The sequence below is a fragment of the Clytia hemisphaerica genome, unplaced genomic scaffold (genome assembly GCF_902728285.1).
Source record: "Clytia hemisphaerica strain Z4C2 unplaced genomic scaffold, Clytia hemisphaerica genome assembly, whole genome shotgun sequence".
In the NCBI taxonomy this organism is placed as follows: Eukaryota; Metazoa; Cnidaria; class Hydrozoa; order Leptothecata; family Clytiidae; genus Clytia; species Clytia hemisphaerica.
Genome location: NW_027103879.1, coordinates 405364 through 421945, shown reverse-complemented (window position 1 = coordinate 421945; position 16582 = coordinate 405364). Strand labels below are relative to the sequence as shown.

General features: G+C 37.9%; 1 protein-coding gene across 1 annotated transcript; it reads right to left on the bottom strand.

Annotated features, from left to right (window-relative positions):
- Window positions 1–15022: 15022 nt before the first annotated feature.
- Window positions 15023–16582, bottom strand: LOC136808457 (uncharacterized). Its single transcript, XM_067064989.1, has one exon. The coding sequence runs from the start codon at window positions 16580–16582 to the stop codon at window positions 15023–15025; it is 1560 nt and encodes a 519-aa protein (XP_066921090.1).

Sequence of the window (16582 nt, the reverse complement as noted above, 5' to 3'; positions counted from 1 at the left end):
AAAAAGAGAATCAATATCAGGGTTCGAATTATAGCTTCGCACTTCGCAAAATGCGAAGTGAATTTTAGATTTAGCGACCCAAAAAGATTTCCCAACTCAAAAATGCGAAGTTAAAAAATTATAAGAAAATGCCTATTTTTCTACACACATTTGTTTATCTATTGCTTTATAAACTTGCCACTTCGCTACTTTATTCATTCGTCTATCTATTGCTTTATCAACTTGTCAATTTGCTACTTCATTCATTCGTTTATCTATTGCTTTATAAACTCGCAACTTTATTCACTCGTTTATCCATTGCTTTATCTAAAACTCGTTACTTCAAAACTTCACTAAACTTTGCTTTGTCTATAATCTCTTACTTCAAATCTAACTTCGCTTTTCTCGAGAAATGAATTGAAGATACTTTCGCATTTTCTTCCAAACAACATCGCAAAATACTAAAAATGTTTCGCAAACAGTGAAAAAATTTAGCCTGCGGCGCTCCTCTGTTACCTCGCTTCGCTCGGAAAAATAGCGAAGCTCCTGAAATTTATAATTCGAACCCTGAATATACAAAAAAAATTAGTTAGAAAGCTATTTAAGTTTCATTTGTTCACAGTGATCAAAATTAATGCTACTTTATCGTTTACTTGACTAGTATGTCAAGAATGCACCGCATACTAAAAAGATTTACAAAATAACTTGGCACATTTTAATAAAAACTAACATAGAAACAAACTAGACCGTTCCCATCATTGCAAACACCTTAAACATGAAAAGCCCTTAGGATGATAAAGATGGTATAACCCATGATCTCAAATTCTTTAAGGAGAATTTGAATTAGTTTTCAATGACGGGAGTACATTGAGTGGTGGAAAGATTTCTTGTCAGTTCTCATACTCTTAGGTTCCAAATAAACGGGGGGGGGGGGGGGTTCGAATAAACGGGGGGTTTGAAAATTTTCTAGATTTTAATAAACGGGGGGGGGGGGACCTAATTGCCGGGGGGTTGGAAATTGTACTTCTGAAACCCAAAAATAAGGTAAAAATAGGCTAAAATCAGGCTATTTAGAGCAAAATAAGGGGCCTTCTCTTTGACAGCTGAAAATATTCTTAGAGATTAATAAACGGGGGGGGGGTCCTAATAAGGTCCGGGGGGGGGGTTGGAAAATTTTCGAAAAATTAACAAGAGGGGGGGGGCCGTTTATTTGGAACCTAAGAGTAAATACTTTTAAATCTATGCTTCAAATGGAATGAGAGAATGGAAAACCATCAAGGGACTTAAATTTTTCTTCAAAAACAGGAGCTTAGCAAATAATAACCATCATTTATGAATATTAGAGTTTTGAATAATGGGAAGTTCTGCAAGGAATTTCAATTTAATCGAAAACTTGTGCATTGACTTTAAAAACTCAATTTCGTAATTATTTTGTAGAAAGTGCCACTCCTTCTTAAATTCAAAATTTGCAACAACGTCACATGATTATGACGTCAGCATTATTTTTGTTAGAAAGTCACTGTAGGGGCTTCTTTGATTTCAAGTCAATTCCCTTTTTGGGCGGGGATATTATTAGACAGTAGTTCTAATTTTCTCACTCAATCAAGGATAAAAAATAAAATCTTGAAATGTATTTAAAGCAAAGACATATTATGCACTGTTTCTTCTAGAAAAAAAAAAGATTTTTGTCGAGACTGCGCGAAATCCTTCTTTCATAATCATGTCAACCCCTTGACAAACCCTTCAAATTTGCAGCTGGCCTACCATTTTAACCTGACAGACAAAAAATGAAATTCACGATTACAAATGTGCAAGATTATTTTCCATGATCTTGAGATAAAGTTTATTGTAACAGCAACGCTATGCAAGGGGGTGGGGTTAATAAACAAAGTATTCAATCAAGGTTTTCTGTGGCAAGTTTGATAGGCTGCACGCATCCCATTAAAATGTTTTGATAAATGGGATACTTATTGTATATAAAATTCCCATCCAAGAGCTACCCCAAGTTTTCGATAGCCTGTTTCAATTTTCTTAAAAAGTTTTAGAAACCCAATGATTGTATTTACCGTCAACTGAGATAACTTGGGACGATTGGTCGAAACATGGGACTGGTTGATATCTGGTCTGTATTTTCACTTACTGTTAAATCTCTTTGACAATAAATTTGTTTTGATAACTCTACCAAGTTTATCAATCATACTTCTTCGTTCTTCTTAGAGTGCACGGACACTCGTGTGTGTTCCACTACAGGTTTTTTTCATATTTCGATTTAAAAGCCTACTCGGTGCGAAAGAGAAATTGTGTATTTTTTAATACGCCGTTCATTGACTCAAGTCAAATGACTTTGGAGGTTCAGTGAAATGGTGGCCGAATTGCCGTTCCCATGTTTTGTCAGATAGTCCCAAGTTAGAGCAGTTGACGGTACCTCTGTAGTCATTCAATCTTTTTTATAGTCCAGCCTAGAGTTTCGATGGCTTCCCCCAACTCATATAAAAGGTTTTAAAATTATCTCCTTTTAATGAATTATTGTATTCCATCATAAGACAAATCAGAGTGTAGTCAAAAGTGAATGGAATTCAGGCTGACCGTAAAAAATCTTTCGTTTCTGGTCCACCCATAGTTTCTACCCCCCCCCTTACATTTAGGGTTTTGATGAACCAAAAGCAAGGGGGTGTTAAAAGTATGACTTTCCTAAGGGGGGTTGCCAGTTAAGGGGGGATTTTCTTACCTAAGGGGGGGGGCTTCTAAGATCAGTGAGGCTGGAACTTCGATTTTTGAGGATTACAATTTTACCAGTTTTTTAGCGATTTTTGCCTCGCTAACCCAAATCTCGCAACCTCTTTACCTTAAGGAAGATCGAAATTAAAGTTTTTCAGCGTTCCGAAAAAAACACAGAGCAGAAATTTTTTCATCTTCACAGGATTGATTCTCAACAACAAAATACATATTTTGGTCTTTGGGTTTGTCTCTGACGCAGGGTTCGAATTATAGCTTCGCACTTCGCAAAATGCGAAATGAATTTTAGATTTAGCGACCCAAAAAGATTTCTCAACTAAAAAATGCGAAGTTAAAATTTTACAAGAAAACACCTATTTTGCTAAACTTTATTTATTTGTTTGTCTATTGCTTTATCAACTTGTACTTTGCAACTTTATTCATTCGTTTATTTATTGATTTATCAGCTTGTTACTTCACTTACTTTATTCACTTGCTTGACCATTGCTTTATAAACTCACAACTCCGCTACTTTATTCGTTCGTTGATATTGCTTTATAAACTCGCAACTTTATTTACTCATTTATTATTGTTATTTACTCACTTGCTTAACCATTGCTTTTTAATTATCAACTCGTACTTCGCTACTTTATTCGTTTGTTTATCCATTGCTTTATAAACTCGCTACCGCGCAGCTTCATTCAATCGTTTATCTATTGCTACTTTGTCTACAATCTCGCACAACAGTCTAAGTCTTACTTCGCTTTTCTAGAGAAATGCATTGAAGATACTTTCCAAACAACATCGCAAAATACTCAAAATGCTTCGCAAACAGTGAAAAAAAATTCGCCTGAGGCGCTACTTCAATTTACCTCGCTTCGCTCGGAATAATTGCGAAGCTCCTAAAATTTATAATTCGAACCCTGTGACGTTTTTCCTTCAAAGAATATCCATCACTTTTCTTTTCCCCTTGAGCGCGCGAGAAAAAAATGATCAGCTCGCGTTTTCGCACGGGCAAATAAAGATGAGGCGGCAATCTTGCACTGAGGGTACTACTTAGTTTCCACCCTATTTTGAGCCCACGATAGAATAGTCCAAACACTGGGGTATTTCAAATGATAAACTATGTCGTTCTGTAAGTGTTTATTTCCTGAGAGATATAAATAGTATATTGAATATTATTTTAACTTATTTATTTAAGTATTTTTGAGCGCAAATTTAAATATATGGTTAAATAAAAAACAATTGATAACAGGTCGTTTTATTCCTCAAACCCCAGGGAAAAGTTTTTTTGCCGACTTAGCTATTTTACAAATCTTGGAAAAGAACTCCCATATAGGAATTCCGATACCTAACCTGATTGTTTAATTTAGAAACGACTTCAAGAAAGTCATGATGGCAGATAATTTTAAAGGTTTCTGAGGAAAATGTGTGTAATTTATCGATGTTGATGGTTTGTTGATTCTTAAAGAAAAAAGATAACAGGTATAGCTTTTTCTAATCGAGGTTGAATATCGAGGTTGCAGCTGCACTGAAGATAAGTAACTTTTTTCTTTGTAAATAGAAGTCTATACTGTATTCAACAAAAATCATCTAACCTAATTATGACTCTTGTACAATTGCAATTAAGGGGGGGGGTCCTCTTACCTAAGGGGGGTCTTGACCCCTCTAGAAACTATGTCCATGTGACGAAAAAAAAAGTCATGCGGGCAGCCAGAAAAAAGTTTTCCTCTACTGATGCAAGTTACCCGACTTCACGGTATGAAAGAGAATGTAAACCAGTGTAAACTTATATAAATAAAGTAGAATAGGAAAATATAAAAACAAACTTCCCAAAACGAAACCAAAATTAAAACTCCAATTCACGTACCATTTGACTCCATTGTAAACGCATAGACAATGCTATGCCACATTTTTTATGTTTACAAATTCCAATTAGAATTTGAAAAGCAAAATCGGTAAAAACAGCTCGCAGCGCAAATTGAAGACTGTCGCAAATTTGTCATTCGAGTGCAGACAAAGTTGAAATGGGAAAATTGGAAAAGTTGAAAAAGTTATATCGAAAAGACATATCTTGATTTTTTTTTTTGCAAAAGAAAGCTGAACGTATAAATAAATAATTCTCTGTTGGAAAAAACACTTATGCTAAAAAACTTTTCCTTCCTGAATTCATGGAAATTTGAAGATTTTTTTCAAAAATCCTGTATTTGTTACTGCTGCTAGCGTAAGCTTTGATTTCTCTACCAATAGAAAAGTGGCAGTGACAGTGGGATCTTAGTGCGATAAAGAGAAACTTGTGCAAAATGATGGTAATAAGCTTTTAATCACCTACCCACCACCCGCCTACCGTCGTGAAGTCGGGTAACTTGCATCAGTAGAGGGAAACTTGCATAGCCATCAAATGACTGACCAATCAAAGCAGTAAAATTTCAAAACAAATGAACTACGCAGCTCCGCTTCCATGCAGCTCTACCATACCATTTTTTTTTATTTAACTTTGTATTTTAATGACCAGCCAAGCCATTCATCTGAGGGCTATGCATGTTAGCCTCCCTCCACTGATGCAAGTTACCTGATCTCACGGTACCAATCCAGTCCATCCATTGGTTATCGATTGGAAAAAATTATTGATTGTACTGTATCGAGTGGGAAGGTGGGAAGGTCTAAAATCTTGTTTGTTCAATTATCCAGACCCCCGCGCTCGATAGGATCGATCATCGGAATGGCTCGATGACGGATCGATATGTGATCGATGGATTACTTATCGATCCGGATAGGAGATCGATAGAGGATCGATACTCAAGATTTTTTTAAGCTTATGATTAGTTATCGATTATTTATCGATCTATCATCGATCTTTTATCGATCTCGATTTACGATCGATAACAAATCGATTAACGATCGATGACGAATCGATTAACGATCGATGACGAATCGATTAACGATCGATTAACGATCAATGACAAATCGATATACTCGATTGAAATAATAGCTCGATAATGGATCAACGAAGGATCGATACTCAAGACTTTTTAATGGCTGAATCTTACATTGATCTCCTATCCGGATCGATAAGTAATCCATCGATCACATATCGATCCGTCATCGAGCCGTTCCGATGATCGATCCTATCGAGCGCGGGGGTCTGGAATTATACATAAACACTACCAGCCAGACACTGTTCCTTAGACACTTCAATATCATCACTTAAAAATATCAACCAGCAGAATTAATTCACTCGCAGTGCTTGGCTGTACAACTCATGAAAAGTCAGCAGTCAACTTGATCAAATCTGCAGCTGCAGAGATAGTACTACTGAGGGTCGTCAAAACTTGGACACTGTTATCCACCAAAACTTAGTTTGTAAGCAAGAAAATCTGTGATCTGTGATACATATTAATTTGAAGGTGAAATCAACAAAAGATCAAAAATGAAATACTATTTATTATCATGCATGTCTGGATAATAATTCAACTCTCAACACTTTTACTCGAGGAAACGATTCATTTAAAAATTCATAATGGCTGCCAAATCAACATCATAATATGTCTCAATAAAAGAATGTTTAGATGGAAAAAGCTTGATTTCAGCCTAAAACAAACAAATTCATACTTTTATTCTGGAATTTGAGCATTTTTCAAAATCTAAAGTTCCTTTTGTTTACAATGTTTACAAAAAGTCAACAATGTAAACAAAACAATCAGCAATTTCAAATTCTTTGAAGTTTGAGCATGCTATTTCGTTCTTTTTCAATATGTCATGCTCCACTCGAATTCGCTCACTCTAACCGACCAATCAGAATCCACGGAATCGTAAAAACTACCCGGATGAAAACCCCCAGCAAAGAATTACGAAAAACAATCTCGTCTCGGGTCGTTAGGAAAGTAGAAAACGAAAGTGATATAATTCAGCAAAAATACCAACATTTCAGGAAATTTGGCAATTTTTCGACAAAGTGCGATATTTGAGTCAGAAGGAAACCTTGAATTTATTTGCGAGCTTCTACGTACTCTAAAATTTTAATTAAAAATTTCGAAGGGGTCTCGGTACGAGGTTGCGCCGAACATATTTTCAAAAATGTAAACAAACTAGATGGTAAATATGTGTAATTATGAAGTGAAGGCTACTCTGTAAGCGTTGTATTCAAACGAAACTGAAGTTTAGCTGCTGCAAAGCATATTTCTTCCAGAAATTTCCTTTCAAAAGAAGATTTTCATTCTTTGTTCTTAGAAAATTTCCAGCGAATTGATCGCTAATTTCGGGAAGTCTTGAAAAGCGGAACTTCTTCGGTGAATTTTCGCGCCGAAAAATCTAATGACGTCATTTATTCGCGGGAAAGCCGCCAATGATCTACTATAATAAAGTCTTACAAGGCCTTCAACGCCCGGGGGGGGGGCACTCCAGGTAAGTGACCTACCGGACGTGCGGCCCTTAAGGGTAGGCTTTTTGACTTTGGAAAGTGCACTGTAAGTGTTGATTTGTGAGCAAGTGGGAAAAAGTGCAGTGTAAGGGTGTAAGATTTGAGAAAATGCCAAATTTTGAGTTGAGGTTGAGGTACAATTTGAAAAATTGCACTGTGAGGGTTTTAAGGGACCTGATTTTTGGCCGAACTACGTACAGTCGTTTTCAAAATCGAGTGCCCCCCCCGGGCTTCAACGTAATAATTATTGTCATAATTGTCACATTTGAAGGCAAGCATTTTTACTGATCGATCAATATGGGCATGCTAACTTAATCACGCATCATAGTTCTGTTGTTGTTTTCGACACATCAACACTTTCTGCAGAGGGTTTCATGGTTGGCGGAGGAGCGGAATTGGCCCTATTTTTCGGACGGAGTGGCGGAATTTGGCGAAAATTTAGACGGAATTACGGAAATTGGGTTCTCCGACGGAGACGGAAAATTAGACTATTTAACTTAAGTGCGGAAAAACGGAATTTAGCGAAAAAAGTTTTGGCCGAATTTCGGAATTGGCAAAAAATTCGCGGATTTTTTTACAAAAACCTTGAATTTCATAATAATTTTCAGTGGAGGAATTTCGGTTCATTTTTAGACGGTTTGACGGAAATCGGAGAAAACATTGGCCGAATTGCGCCCCAACCTCGTCCCCCGTGTATCTACTTACTTTTGATACTTTTGATGGGTTCTTTGAGTCTCTCAATCATCCAATTTGGAAATCCGATGATTCACCATTTCTCTCACACTGTTTGAATCCGCTCTCCTGTAGGGATAATAATTCGGGAGCAGTGGTTCGTCCGGCAGTGTGGAAAGAAAAAGGTCAAGTTGTCTTTTGAATTTAATTTTTGTGCAGTTTGTGATATTACGAATGTAGAATGGGAGAGAATTGAAAAGCTTAGGTCCTTCTTCAGATAGTGAGCCTTTCCAAATGTTTTTGTGTTTAGAATTTACTTCTTTAAGGTGGCATTTTCGTCCGAGCCTCTGGTTTTCGTAGCAGGTGATACCCCCTTTGTTCTCAGAGTGGTTGAAATTTGAAGAATATTTCTCTAAGATATACCAAGTATAGATGATTTGATATCTTTCTCTACGTCTTTCCAGACTGTATAGTTTTAGAGTTTTAAGTTTTTCCCAATAGTTCAGTTTTTGTAAAGAGAATATTCCATTTAGGAATGATTTTTGAAGCTGTTCTAGTCGTTGCATTTGGTGTCTCTTGGATGGTGACCATAGCTGTGAACAGTAATCAATGTGAGGGATTGCCAATGTCTTCCATAGGGTCAGCATTACAGTAGGGTCCCTTGTTTTGAAAGTTCGATATATCCATGAACTGATACCTTTGACCTTGTCGATTACATTTTCTATATGATTGTCATATGTCATACCCACATCTAAAGTGATCCCAAGGTCTTTGACTGTAGTCTTGGTCTCTATCACCTTTTGGGTATCAGAGAAGTATTTGGAGAGTTCTTTAAGTTCTTCATTTCTACCATAATTGAGATGTTCAAATTTAAGTCCATTCAATTTCATGTTATTCAATCCAGTCCACTCATAGACTGCGTTCATGTCATCTTGGAGCTGAATGATATCAGCATGGTTTTTGATTTCTTTCATTAGACGTGTATCATCAGCAAATGATGATAAGAAAGAGTGTAATATCTTTTTGTCAATGTCTTGTATCATTATCAGAAACAGTAGTGGTCCAAGCACAGATCCTTGGGGAACACCAGAGATGACTTCTGACCTTTCTGATAGTGTGTAGTCAACAGAGACTTGTTGCGTTCTACCTGTTAGAAAGGATTTGATCCAAGCAAGCAGTTTGCCTTTGATGCCATTGGTTTTAATTTTGTTCAGAAGAATGGTATGGTCGACTCTGTCGAAAGCCTTGCTAAAGTCAAGGTAGATCACGTCCACATTATTGCCGTTTTCTATATGGTGGATAAGTCGTTCTGTGTGAGAGAGAAGTTGGCTCAGGCAGGATCTACCAGATCTGAAACCATGTCGAAAATTTTGAGACATTCGAAGTTAAAGCGACTGGTCTATAGTTTTCTGGTAAACCTTGATTGCCTTTTTTGAAGATTGGTGTGATGTAGCTTGATTTCAGTAGATGGGGAGTTTGACTTTTGTCTAGAATATTTCTCCAGATAAGACAAAGGGGAGTTGCAAGTTGTTGTCTGGCTTTTTTGAGCAGGATGGCAGGGAAACCATCAGGTCCAGGGGCAGAGTTTGAAGATAGGGTGTTGATTTCGTTGATAAAATCAGCTTCTGTGAGGTCTATATCGCATAGTTGAGAAGTGTTGTTGTCATTTTCATTCAGGTCGTATCTCTCCAATGGTTGAGTAAAGACAGAACTGTATTGGTTCTGAAGTATGTTAGCCATACGTTTACTGTCATTTGTAAGTTCATTTGCAACCTCGTTCCCTGCGCATCATCAGCTTTTTTATGCTTTAACTATATGGCGCTAGATAATTCTCTGGCGTCCATCAGTAGTGTAAATAAAGCCTGGGATACACGGGCACGAGGTTGGTTCATTTGTTGACGGATCTATTAAGGGTCCAACCTTGGGTTTATGCTTTGAAAACTTCTTTGCATAGGCATAGAAATATTTAGGATTAGATTTAATTTTTGAAGTAGCATCAAGTTCTTGCTTTTGTCTTTCATTTATGTGTGACTGTTGAAGCTTGAGTTCAATATCGATAAGTTTCTGTGCGGTTTTGTTCGTTCGATGCTTTTTTTTTAATTTTGATCTATTACGCATTAAAACACGTCTGTCTCTTGGGATTATTTTATAAGAATGTTTTGGTTTTCGAGCTGGTACTTTGTTCGCTGAAATAACTGATATACACTTATCAATAAAAGTTTCGTATTGTTTCTCTGGGTCTGAGGTTGAGTGCAAAGTCTTACGCCAGTCAATACATTGTAAATCTTTGTTTATGGCTTCCCAATTTATGTTTTTGTTAAGAAAATTGAAATTATCGAATTTGCTGTTCAAAGTTTTTTTGTTTTCAACCTTTCTTGTTTCAGTAAAAGTCAAATGTGTTAAAATGTCTAAGTGATGATCTGAATGGACTGTAGGAATAACATCATAATCAAATATCATTTCATGATTGTTTGTCAATAGAAAGTCTAAAATATTTCCATCTGAATGAGTTTCTTTGTGAATGGATTGATTCAGGTTTAGGTGTATCATGAAATCTTGTAAAGTATTTAAAAGTTGTTTATTGCAATTTTCAGTTGGGGTGTATCTGTCATTGATTAAGGTATGAGGGATGTTGAAATCACCGCAGATTACAATGTCTGGGGTGTAATCTTCAAGTGATTCAATTTTTGATATTGTAGAAGAAATCAATTGGAAAAATTCTGGGGCGTCCGATTTATGGAGTTTGTTTGTTGGTTACCTGTAAACAATGCCAAGAACAATACTGAATTGTTTAGAGTAGAGTAAAAGGGCTTCGTTGACTCCATTTGAGAATTCCAGTAGTGGAGTGAAAAAAGGGGCAACATCTTCACGAATGTATAATGCAACACCGCCACTGTATCTACCATGTTTGGCTTTTGGTCGATTTCGATCCTTTCTAAAAATTCTATAACCTTGTATCTCAAGCTCAGCTTTATTGTGATGTTTCGACAACCAAGTTTCAGTTATACCTAAAAATATTTGATTGTCAGTGTGTAGAATGTCACGTAGGTATGGAACTGATGACGGTTTTGTTTGTGGGCACAAGCCTTGGATATTAAGAAATGAATATTTTGTTATTGGTGTAACGTTCCCAGGCTTTATTTATGTTGTTACTGATTGACGCCAGAGAATACCCTGGTGTTGGCTGATGCGAGTTCCCCCACTCACCTTTATTTACCCTGGACCAAGTTTCTCAATCCCGGCCAAGCAAAATCTTTGATCGGAGTTTTTTGAAAAGTGTTACCCTAAAAGCGGCACTACTCAATAGCGGTGTAAATACATCGAGAGCGCTAGATCTACTTTTCCTCAAAAACTTTTGATGATGTAGCGCCGTTGAACGTTAATTTTTAACACTGCAATGGCCTCATCCCGGGTACCAATTCAAAAAAAACTTCGATCAAAGATGGCGGGTATAGCTTGGTCCAGGGTTTATAAAGGTCAGTGGAGTTCCTTCTCTCAGAGGGGGAACTTCTCAAAACAATACGTCATAAAAAATCTGACGTTACAAAGTTACACTGCAGTGCAATGAATTCAAAATCAATTTTTTTTTTTTTTTATAATAGTAATTAAATATTAAATATTAAATTAAAACGTTACAATATATAAATTGCTTAAAATACGTAGAGCTAGGAAATTCAAAGTTAAATAAAAATAAAATTGAAATCACGACACAAACAAAACTGAAAACTGAATCGAAAACTGTCGAAATAGCACAACCTAGCGGGTCATGCCAAACTCAAAAGCATAAACAAAAGCAATGGTAAATACGGTGAAAAAATTAAGTACTAAAATCTATGAAAAGCTAACATTTCAAAATATTGTTATTCAATAAATCAATCTCATCAAACCTAAGGTTTGGTTTAAGTGTTCGTGTGCCGCGAATACATGTTACAACTGATCTCGTTAAAGCAAACGAAATTTTTGTTCTGATCCAATTTTTGGTTTGAGACGCGTGAGAATCTGTCTTATCAGCTAGTAGATTAGCTAGCGCTCCAAAGAAGTGCTCAGCCTCTACACCCATTCCACCATTCATGGAAAATATCAACGGAGTGAATGATCCATGATCAACTTTCATCATCTTTTTTTCCCGTTCGTTTGACGCAAAAGCGCTTTTGAGACTTTGGGCTGTGTATCTCAGAGCATAGGCGTTGAATACCTTTACATCAAAAAATGCTCGTTGTCCACGAACCCAAAAGCCCCCAGCACTGATGTCAGCTCTCGCGTTGTCAGTCGTGATCGCACCTTTGTTTAAACGTTCGTCAGTGATCGGCTCCAACATTGGTTCGATAGCGACATCATGTGTCACTTGATTCAACATTTGAGCAATTGTATCCCTCAAAGTGTTGTGCCGTTGGTAGATGAACCCTCCTTTAGGGCAGGAAAGTGCATGCTCGACAGAGAACGACTTGCCACATGCACATGTCGATGGTAGGTGCTTCATGTTCCATCTGTATCGGACGGCAATTGCGTCGAAGAACTCTCTTTTGATAGGTTGAAATTTTCAGATTTCAGGGGTACAGTGGTCAACCAATTGGATGCACCTTTTGCTTGAGCAAGATCGTTCGCTTTCAGCTCTTGACGTGTCATTTCTCTGCGGAGATTTTCGAGGATGATTGTTCTTCCTTCTTTCCGTTTTCTCTTGATCTCAGACTTTGCTGCCCTGTTGTCAACTTCGTACACTGGTTTCTGTTCGATGATGTCTTGGGAGAACTTCATTGTAAGTTCTCTGGAGTTTTGAAATTCTTCCTTCGTCAGAGATGATAAGATGGGTATGGCCAATCCTCCCATACGCACCGGTAGTGACAAGAGTAGTCTTTCTTCGGTGCTGCAGTGATGGTTTTCAGTAATTGAAGGAATGAAATGTTTGTCAATAATTTCATCGAGGGGCTTCAGATATTCCTCAATTCCGGGCATCACACGTAGGTAGTAGGTGAACTTGCTAACATACCCACCAACGAATGCACAGTAGGCGAGGTGTGGTTCTGATCTTGCGATATCACTCAGTGTTTGGAGCTCAGCTTGCCATTTTTCTATCAATTTCTTTACATATTCCTGTTGGCCACCCTCTTGACCAACCAAGATATTTATGTCCATCAACCGTGATGTTGATTCCTGTGTCTTTGAATAGCAGCTTTGCTTCTTCGAGCTTCTCCTCCTTCACTATCAAATACGACTTGGAAGCTTTTGGGTTGTAACCTAGGAGAGGTCCTAAGTCATTGACGTCATCCCACCACTTCTTCAGGGCTTGAAGCTTCCCAGTACCAGCGAGGTCGTCAGCATATGCAGCATTTTTAACTCCTTGTGTCAGCAAATCTTCTTGGAGGATCTCAAGCAGTTCAAAACTTCAAAATCCAGGAATAAATGAAATCTGACGTTTTGTTTTTGAATTACGTAATCTTACTTATCTTACGCGTTCGAAAACCAGCCAATGCCAAGGTATTATCTGGCGCTATCAGCAGTAATCATAAAAAAAGCTGATAATACGCAGGGAACGAGGTTGGGGTACCCCCTGAACCCCATCCTGCCAGAGCTTGTGGAGTTGTTAATTACTATTACGATAACGGTAGCCATTCTCACTTTCATTATTATTATTATTATAATGTAACAAAGTTCTAGGCGCACGAGGGCCTCTGGAACTGATCGTGAATATACAACGTATTTTACAATTGTCTTGTGTTGAATCTTTTCGGGTGTTTACTCCATGCAGTGTTGAGTCTTTCTTTGAAGACTTTGACTGTCTTTGCTTCAGCGACATCTTTTGGCAATTTATTCCAGGTTGGTATAGTTCGATAAAAGAAGGAATTCGTTTGTACACCACGGAGTCCATCGCTTCCAAAGTTTGGAATCATCTCAAAGTTGTGCCTTCTGTTTGGTCGCGTTCGACGGGCTATCTTGTTTGGGATGGTATCTTTTTCGTAATAGTTGATGTGCTTGTAAAGTTGGACCATGTCACAAAAGTGTCTTCTAAACTCGAGCGTAGGAAGATCTAATTCACGCAATCGTTCTTCATAAGACATATTACGACATTTTTGAACAAGTTTTGTTGCCCGTCTTTGTACTCCTTCAATCAGATTTACGTGTTTACGTAGAAACGGAGACCATACTGACTGAGCGTACTCCAGATGCGGGCGAACAAACGTACAATACAATGTTTTAAATGTACTTGTACTCATGTTTACAAATCCTCGATTGATTATGCCAAGTATCGCGTTTGCTTTTTTGACTTGCTTTGCAATGTGTTCTTCAAATGTAAGTTCTGAGTCAATGAGGATTCCAAGATCTTTTTCTTCAAAGACGTGTTCCAATTGGCGTCCATCTAGGGAATATGGATGAGCATGTTTGATGTTTCCAAACTTTCCTAGCGTCAGAACGTGACACTTTTCAGGATGGAATTGTAATAGCCAGTCTTTCGACCACTCTACAAGTGTGTCTATATCATTCTGAAGGGAAACAGAGTCTTCGATGCAGTTGACTTCTTTGAAGATTTTGGTATCATCAGCAAACAGTAGGATCAATGAGATGACCTTTTCAGGAAGATCATTGATGTATAGCACGAACAGTATTGGTCCCAGTACACTACCCTGTGGAATACCACTCACTACAGGGTCTGTAGTCGAGAAGGACTGGTTCACTTTTACTGATTGTGTTCGACCTGTTAGAAATGACGTTATCCATTTTAAGATTGAACCGTTGATGCCATATGCTGATAGTTTCTTGCATAGTCGACGGTGGGGTACAGTGTCGAAAGCCTTAGCAAAATCGAAGTAGATACTGTCAACAACGTTTCCTTTCGAGATGCTCTCATAACATTTATCCAGATAGTACAAAAGCTGTGTCACGGTTGAACGGTTGTTAATGAAGCCATATTGTTTGTTCGATAAAAGATTATGATCGGAAAGGTGCTTCATGATGTGTTTCCTCAGTATTGATTCCATTAATTTGCACACTACCGATGTCAAACTAACAGGTCGATAATTGACTGCCAAATTCTGAGGTCCCTTGTTTTTGTAGATAGGTGTGACATGTGCCACCTTCCAATCTCGTGGTAATGAGCCTTCAACTAAAGATTTGTTCATGATTACAGCTAAGGGTAGAGACAGATAGTCAGATAATTCCGCTAGTATCCTAGGGTGTATTTCGTCTGGACCGAATGACTTATTATGGTTGAGCTCTTTCAATTGATTCTGTACCATCTCCTCAGAGAATATCTCCGATGGATGAATCAGTTCTCTTTTCAAATGCAGGAAGCTCACCTACTGCTTCTTTTGTGAATACACTGCAGAACTGTCGTTGAAGTATATTGGCTTTTTCGTGATCTTCATGCTTTAACGATGTTTTGACATTTGGTGATTCAAGTAGTGATGAAACTGTACTAGAAGATTTCATCTTGTTACGCACATGTGACCAGAAGATCTTCGGTTTGGTCTTTGCGTTATCACAAATTCTTTGTTCGTAGTTCCTGTGAGCTTGTCTCATCAATTTGTTCACTCTGTTTCTTACAGGGGTGTATTTTGCTCGATTGTATTCTTTTTCTTCGGGCGGTGATTTCATCCATTTCCGATGGAGGCGTCTCTTCTCTGCTATTTCTTTCCGAAGTTGAACTCCAATAGGTATTTTACCTTTCTTCTTCCAGTTTTGACCACCGATGATCTTTATGGGTACAAAACGGTTTCGTATATCCAAAATCTTTTTTCGGAAAAGCTGCCAAAGCTCCTCGGTTGACTTAGAATTAGCCATCTCGGGAAATTGCTTGTACCAATCATCAGAGTTGAGATCTTGTTTCATTGCTTCAAAGTCTGCGTCCTCGTACTTGTATCTTTCTGATTTAGGTTTCAATACAGCATCACATTTGATACTGAAGGTCAAGCAACTATGATCGCTTAAACACAAAGGACTGAGATACTCTAGACATAGAGCTTGGTTAGCTTCACCTGTTAAAATGAGATCGACTAAAGATGGGTCGTCAGTCCCACGGCATCTGGTTGGTTCGTCTACACTTTGGTGGAGAAAGGAGTCGCGAAGGGCTTCAAGAAATTTTTCTTCTTTGCTTTCCTCGAGATGTGGCGTCGTCCAATTTTTCCAATTGATTGTTGGGAAGTTAAAGTCCCCGACAAAGCATTTATGAGAGTATTTGTTGTTTGATGCGATATCTTTGATTAGATGATTCAACTTGTTGTTATTTTCAGCTGACGTGTCATTGTTCGTAGGGGAGCGATAGATACAGGAGAAGACCAGGAGATCGTTTCCGGATAGACGAATTTCGATTGTGGATGCTTCATTGAAATTGACTTGGTTCATTGATTGGTTGACATCGGTGACCAAATGTTTGATCGATGAATGAGCAAGAATAATTATCCCGCGACCGATGCCAGTGGTCATGTTCGTATGACTGACACATTTATAATGTTTAAGCTCGTGTTCGTGTAGCTCTCGCAGTCCACCGTGCTTTGGTTTCACCTCACATATCGCAATGATGTGGGGATGATGTTTCTCTACATCAAGCACAAGTTGTCGCTTCTTCTCGGGTGTTAGCGTGTCGGCGTTGCAATAAAAGATCCTGATTTCGTTGATCTTTATTTCAACATCATCTACTTGATTTACGTTATGGTTTTCTTGAATTATTGTTCTCCGATTGTTTTCGTTTGAGTAAGATTCTTGGCGAATACTACATTCTTCGTGTCTGTCTTCTTTGTTTGAGATCTGATTTTGACCTTGATGATGTCGAATCCGTTTTTTGAGTCCCCTCGAACTCTCCAT

Coding starts and splice junctions, on each gene's coding strand:
- LOC136808457 (XM_067064989.1), bottom strand. CDS start 16,582: ATGGAGAGTTCGAGGGGACTCAAAAAACGGATTCGACATCATCAAGGT.